At 39.7% G+C, this 7,752-nt stretch overlaps 1 protein-coding gene across 1 annotated transcript; it reads right to left on the bottom strand.

The window, feature by feature from the left end:
* Positions 1-5,525: 5,525 nt before the first annotated feature.
* si:dkey-202l22.3 (7 transmembrane receptor domain-containing protein) lies at positions 5,526-7,479 on the bottom strand. Its single transcript, XM_061720534.1, has 3 exons — positions 7,032-7,479; positions 6,538-6,935; positions 5,526-5,753 (listed from the first exon to the last, which is right to left on the bottom strand). Exons 1-3 carry the CDS (start codon positions 7,477-7,479, stop codon positions 5,526-5,528), a joined length of 1,074 nt encoding a protein of 357 aa, XP_061576518.1.
* Positions 7,480-7,752: the final 273 nt, after the last annotated feature.

Here is a 7,752-nt window from a genome sequence, read left to right as displayed (position 1 = left end):
CCAGGCTAGACAACGGACACCCATTAACACAGATACACTAACATACACTCACTGACAAAGACATGAATCATTCTCTCACCACTCCCATCTCCCCCTGGAGGCTCGGCACAGCCCACTGACCCCAAACTACCATTTTAGGATGGGTAAACAGACAAAACAAGGGTGGTAGAGTATGTTAATGTGGTGCACACAAGAATGTGCAACCACATTTGGTATTATTAATGTATTAAGTACTTTATTATTTTATTTTATAAGCATTTATTTTGTGTAAATATTGGTGAGTATAGAAGAGAAATGGTAACCGTTGGCACTGTAGTGTGCACCCTCGGTTGCCTATTGTTACCGTACTTTTATTTTATAGGTCAGTACTTGGTTAAAAGCTCCATAAATTAGAGCCTTGAGCTCTATATTACTTCTGTAGGGGACGGAAAATAGTTTTGCAATGATTTGTGTGACTTTGGGATTAGTTTATTGAACCACGGCGAGTAATGGCCGGGAAAGTGTATGTATGGTTTATTACATGGAAATAGAGTTTGATGTTAGGCTAATTTATATAAATTTTTATTTTAATTTATATAAATTCAAAGTGCAATGTCCATACTTAAATATGTTTTATACCCTTATATAAGAGCACTATATTGAGTTTTGCACAATCGTCATTGAAGTCAATGTGATATTTAAAGGTACCATATGTAGATTTTAAACTCAAATTGATAATATGTGTATCCAGTGATAACCATTACAGTGATTACAGATGCATCTTGCTGTAAACTGACTTTGTTTAAACTTTATAGTTATTATTATATATTGTGAATAGGACAAGAAAATGCACTGGTTGTAAATTGTATGTGTTGAAGAAATTTAATAGACACAATCTGGAGAACACAGTGCTCCTGTGTTTCTTGCTCTCAGATGGTACCTGTATTTGGCTTTGTCCCAACTTTGTCCCATCTGCCCACAGCAGATTGACGCAAAGTTGATTTAACTAATTTCAGAATTGCAATCGCAAAAAGAAAAAGAGCAACTGATAAAGGCGGGTCAGAAACAGAGATGGTTTTAGAAATGGGCATTTCTAAAAATGTAGGGCATTTTTCAGTGTTTTTTGTTTTTCTTCTTTTTTCACTGGTAACATTAATGTGGCCTTCTGGGTCCTTCTGGAGCATCTGGAAAAGCTAAAACAGGTTATAATTTTTTTGAAGAAAACCTACAGTTTAATCTGATGAAGCAGATAGTCAGATTTTTATGCTTTAACAAAACATGTCAAGATCTCCATACATTTTGTTTGTCAGACATATTTAATGAAGAAACCATGTTTTACTTTCCTCTGAAATAGTACGGGGCTATATGCATTTATCCATTGTTCAATTCAAATTCCCAAGTACTTTATTAATCCCACAAGGTAATCTAATTTTCGGAGTAGTCAAGATGTAATGATTTCATTCTCTTCAAAGCTTCATTGAGGATGTTCAAATTGTGAGCAGGAAGGATCTCCTTATTCTCCTTTGCAATGCTGCATAGGTTGTGGACTGTGCCCAGACCAGAGCCAGCATTCTTTATTGGTCTGTTCAGTCTCTTTAAGTCACTGGTTTATGGGCATTAAAATCATAACATGTTGTCAGGATCGTGTTTGGCTGCCGCACAGCTTATGTTTGTTTTTGTTCTTGCATATTTGTGTTTTTGGGGTGTGTTTGTTGATTTATCTAGGTGGTACCTCTTCACGTGATTTCACATAAGGACTGATCTTCTCTGCCTTCTTTTCTGGATCATTATTGTCCGTGCATTGGTAGTTGTGTCTTACCAAAGCTAAGTCTTTGTGACAAGTTCTCGACTACTTTTCCTAATGATTGTTTTGTCTGCTCAGGATCCTGTGCACATTTTACTTCCTTCAAGTGATGATTTCAACTCTTTCCGGATCAGTCTGCCCGCACAGCCAAAGACTCCAGGAGCTCTGAGAAAAACATTGTGCCATCAAACCTGAGCTCATTATCTTCTAGCACTTGTAAAACAATAAACCATTGAAAACCCTTTTAATAGAGAACGTGTCTACAATTTTACTTCATCCTGCTCAGTGATTGTAAATCTTGGGAACATGGGAGGAAAATATTTAAACTTAAACTTAAACTTAAACTTTATTTATTTGTATAGCACCAACTCATGCAGTGTAAGTGCAACTCATGGTGCTTTACATACAGAGATAAAATAACAATCAAAAGTACAATTTAAAACATCCCATACGACCCCACCCCCCACGCATACACACACCCTCACTCACACTCATACACATGTGCATACACTCACACGCCCACACACACACACACACACACACACAGTAAGTGGACTGGTGACATGGCTTAGCACTAACGATCCAGGTGAGGAAAACACTACCTATGGGTGGCCGTCCACACCGAGAGGCTCCACCGGCCATGACCACAAGGAGCATCGCCACAGAGACCCCCCCAACCCGGACAGACCAGGACAGACCCCACACAGAAGGTGGAGTCCCTCCCCCAGCTACCCAGGCCTGAGGGACCCCCATGACGACACCCCCATGGGCGGAGCAGACACACCTCCCAGTGTGAACGACCCCCCTGAGGAAACACTGGAGCTAAAAACTAAAAGATTAAAAGAAAGTAAAAAATGCCTAAAAAGTGTAAAATTTTAGAAAAATCTATACAAAACTTAAGATGAATAATAAATAACATAAAATACAAAGTCACTCAAATGGATTAAAGGTTCAAAAAAAAAAAAAAAAAAAAAAAATGAGATCAGATAAAAGCCAAGCTAAAAAGGTGTGTCTTGAGCCTCCTTTTAAAAGTATCAACGTTCTCTGCGGTCCTGAGGTTCTCTGGCAGGCTGTTCCATAAATAAGGGCCATAATGGCTGAATGCAGCCTCACCGTGGGTTTTTGTCCCGGTTCGGGGAATGGTTAAAAGGCCGGTGCCAGAGGACCTCAGGGTCCGTGAGGGTTGATACGGTAAAAGCAGATCAGATAAATAAGATGGCCCAAGACCGTTAAGACATTTAAAAACCAGTAAAAGAACCTTAAAATCAATCCTGAAGCGGACGGGGAGCCAATGCAGCGATTTTAAAACAGGTGTAATGTGCTCCCGCCCTCTGGTCCTCTAAAATGCACATAATCTGGAGAAATACAGCTTAATTTTTTTTTTCCTTTTTCCTATCGCCGCCAAGCTCTTCACAAAACCCTGTTGCTCTCACACACTTTCATGGATTTCATTCATGCAACTATGAAGAAAAAAATCACAAAAAACACATTTCCCACATTTTTATTTGACAGACAAGAACAAACAGTTAATAACACATCATGACATTTTTTACATATGTCTGGATTTCTGTGTGACCTTCAAACAAAAACGTCCTGTTTTGTTTGCTTCTTTCTGTGTTTAGTTCTGTTCAACTCCCCTTGGTCCAATCTCTTCTAAACTTTCCCACCTGTGTCTCATCAGTCTCTGTCTGTATTTATTGTCTCGTCTTTACGCTTGTCCCTGCTTTTCCATCTATGACATGGTAGGGAGTTCCCGATTTCTCTTTAGAGTCTGTTTCTTGGGTATTACAGTCATTGTTTTTGGTTTCAGTTCTGTTTTTCTGCCCGTGTGGTACTTTTTGTGTCAAATAATCATATTTATCATATCCGGCATTTGCCTATTCTTATGTATTGGCTTTTTTATGTTATAGATGTCCAAGTGGTGGATGCATGGAACACAATTTATTTTCTTTTTTGTATGAGGCATAAAAGTTAGAACAGAATCTCAATTTATAAACCAACTGTTTTGACTTGTTCATATTATTTGTTAAAAGATTTTGCTCAGTAGTGACAGGTGTAGAAATGGCCATTATCTGCAATTGTATTTCAAATCGTATGACCTGTTCCAAACCCTTTCCACTGTCAGGGTTCCCAGTGGTTCTGTTTAACAAGGCATCTGGCACATTTGGATGTGAGGTATTGGCCTGTTGGAAGGAGGAGATTACATTTTTTTGGAACAACTCACAGCTTCTCCAAAAAAAAAAAAGAACTATAATGCTTGACATCCCAGCTGCTGGGCAACAGACAGCAGTGTGATGTTATTAACATTAAACTGTTGGTAGCGAGCAGTGTGTGAAGATTTGGCTGGGTATTTTCCCTCTTTCCAGTAGCTTGACCCCCACCCCCCAAAAAGTAGATTTTTGGCAATTCTTAGCAGGCTGATTGGGCTTATTGATAATAAGCCCAACCCTAACCCAATCACACTTGCCATGTGTGCCATGCTTTGTTATGTACAGTTAACAGCCAAAAGAGAAAAAAAGGATACTTTTCTGACCAATAAGAAGGATCTCTGAAATTGTAATTGGACACCGGACTGAACAGAATTTAAGTGTTAACTTTGATCACATCAGCCAGTTTTCTGGTTAATCATTTGCATGTACAACCTCTGAAAACATGAATCAACTCTTATATGTATGTATGTATTTATGTATGTATGTATGTATATATATATGTGTGTATGTGTGTGTGTGTGTGTGTGTGTGTGTGTGTGTGTGTGTGTGTATGTATAAATATATATATATATATATATATATGTGTGTGTGTGTGTGTGTGTGTGTATGTATATGTGTATATACAGACACAATGTGTATATATATGTGTGTGTGTGTGTCTGTGTGTGTGTATGTATGTATATATATATATATATATATATATGTATATATATATATATATATATATATATATATATATATATATATATATATATGTGTGTGTGTGTGTGTGTGTGTGTGTGTGTATATGTGTATATATGTGTGTGTGTGTGTGTGTGTGTGTGTGTGTGTGTATATGTGTATATATGTGTGTGTGTGTGTGTGTGTGTGTATATGTGTATATATATGTGTGTGTGTGTGTGTATATGTGTATATGTATGCACGTTTTTGTGTGGGTGTACACACAAACAATCACACTCTTCACACTCTCTCACACTGCACACTCATTCCTCTTGGCATGTAATCCTTATTTGGTGAGATAACTTCATTACTCAGTCAGCTCTCTGAAAAAAGTGTTTACTGCAAGTGTAATTAGGTACTTTAACTCTCAGCCTCCAGCAAGTGTCCTCTTCATGGCTGCGTGGCCTCAGGGCTGTTTTGTTTTTGCCTCTACTTGGCCTTCTGAAGCTGCAAGATCTGTTTGTCCGTGGAAACAGCGCTGGCTCTCCAGTTGGATATCCAAAGTAGACGGGTCAATCTTATTTGTTCGCAGCTTCATCCGGAACACCACGGTCTTGTCTGGATCTGCTTCTTTGTCTCTTTGCCATATGAATACTTATCTGGCGCTATATGTGGTGAGGCACAAGAGAGGACTTAATGTCTTTCATGTCATAAAATGCTCAAACGGGATGGACAAAATTGTTTAAAGGAGTTTCAAGAGGTTCTGTTTGTGTTTTCTCTCAAATCTTAACTATTAACATTGGTCTTAGTATGCAGACATTAGCTTGTCAGATCTACTTTGCATGTCGGCAGCATCTTTTAGTACTGGAGCATCAACACCTGGAGGCCACTCTCTCCACAGCGCCCCTCTTACGGTTGCGGCAGGGACAGAGGTAGCCTCTCAGGTGCATGCGCATCTTGCTGTGCAGTGAGGCATAGATAAAGGGGTTGTAACATGAAGAGCTCATTGCCACCAAATGACAGCTAACTTGTAAGACATTTATGTAGCGCTTCCCTATGAACAGGAAGTCTGGGTCCAGGTCCAGTATCAGATTCAGCACCTAAAGAAACAGATGGAAGTAACTGGAATCACAATAAATCAAGATGAAGTTTTCAAATAACACAAAATGTTTAGAAAATTCCTGTCCCTTAAACTTACACAGCTTAAACACATCAGGCTTTAGGAATGTTATTGCATTTCTGAAATGTAAACGTTCACTTCTGTCTTTCAGTGCTGATACTAACATCCTGCAAATGACAAATGAGGCTGTCAACTGTACAGTATATGCCAGTGGTTGCATTTTGTTATAATTCACCCAAATTGATCATCTCATGATCACAAATGTTAACACCTGTGCTATGCAACGGCACACTACATCCTCGTAAATCAACAAAAAGTGTCTGCAACAACACTTTGACACTTGGTTACTGAGTTTGTCTCCATTTTTCTCTTGCATGTGAGGTCTGAGTGCCAAAACATTTTATCTCTGCAGTCATACCAAAATGTGAAGTCTACCCTCTCCTTCAATCAATAAAATGATGAAATCCTACTCTTTTAGCCTTCTTCATGCCTCATTGAGGAAATAATGTTGGATTTACAGACACAATTACTTGAGGATGGGCTTCTGTGATAAATGATGCATGAAATCTAATCATCTCACTGGCAGCAAAAGCATCCCTTTATGCTACTTCACTGCTGTTGAGTTTATGATTTTCTGGTAGATCCCAATGGAAGAAAATCAATTTTATCTCAAAATATCCTTCAAATTCCTCTGAAAAGTTTGAATAAGATGTGAAAAGTAAAAACATTATGTTTGGATTTAGCCTGTATTGTTTTATAATTACCTGGAGAGGCAGCCAGCAAAGGGCAAAAGCCAGCACCGAGGCCACCAGCAGAGAGAAAGTCTTCTTCCTCCTCCGGCTCCAGCGTTGCTGACTGCTGGATGGCTCCCCAGGAACCGAATAGCGTTTCAGGCTAACGGTGATGGCACAGTAGGACATGCTGACTGACAGCAGTGGGATCACATAGATCGTTATTAGAATGAAGCAGGAGTATATCAACCGTAAATCGCCACTGTTGGGCCAGAATTCTTCACACACCACCAGGTCAATGCCAGTGGCCCGCAGGTCCAAGTAGCGCGTGTAGAAAGATGGAGGTGCACCCAGGGTCAAAGATAAAAACCAGACACCCAGAGTCAATGCAGCACAACTCCACACAGAGATCCTCCTCCGGACTGGGTGAGCTGAGACAGCAATACAACACAAACATAATATACAGTAAATAACAATCACAGATTGAGCAGACATCAGAAATGTAGATATAATGTTTCGTCTTTTACCTACAACGATGTAACGGTCCACTGCAATGGCAGTGAGGGAAAACACTGAGGCAAAAACTGTGGCACATTGCAGCAATGGGACCAAGTGGCAAAGAGATCTCCCAAAAGCCCAACCACGACTGTCAAAAGCATAGGACACTGTCAGTGGAACACAAGTCAAACACATCAGCAGGTCACCAGCTGCTAAATTACCAATAAAAAAGTTGGTGGCATTGTGGAGTTTCTTGTCAATCAGGATGCACGCCAAGAGGAAGGAGTTTCCCACTCCTGCCACGACCACTATGAGGCAGTAGAGAGGCAGGAAGAGAGGTTTGAATCGCAGAAGAAGCTCCGTGCCGATAAACATGTCCAAGGGGTTACTGTGGTTGAGTCCGTGGCCTTTGTTGCCTTCTAGTCCTACTGTTTCGTGGCTGGTGTTGCCAGTCACTCCATCCATGAAGACATCCATATTTCTGGAGATAAATCTTAAATCAAAGCAGGAACAGTAATGAATTAAAAAGCCCATAAACCACAAGTAAGAAATCAGCATTTGGGTTTCTCCTGAGATCACCACAAACTGTAAAAGAACTTGACAAACCCAACCGTCAATGATGGGTTTTCTGAAGATGTACTGCATGGTGCCCTGTTGCAAATGGTAGGAATGAACACAAACACACACACACACTTTATGTAAAAGTTATTTTAGCATTGCTGACTTAACTTATGTTAACCAATAATTCTA

Source organism: Cololabis saira, chromosome 4 (assembly GCF_033807715.1).
Source record: "Cololabis saira isolate AMF1-May2022 chromosome 4, fColSai1.1, whole genome shotgun sequence".
Classification (NCBI taxonomy): domain Eukaryota; kingdom Metazoa; phylum Chordata; class Actinopteri; order Beloniformes; family Belonidae; genus Cololabis; species Cololabis saira.
Note: the sequence above shows the minus strand (reverse complement) of the source record. Positions and strands in the feature narration are given on the sequence as shown.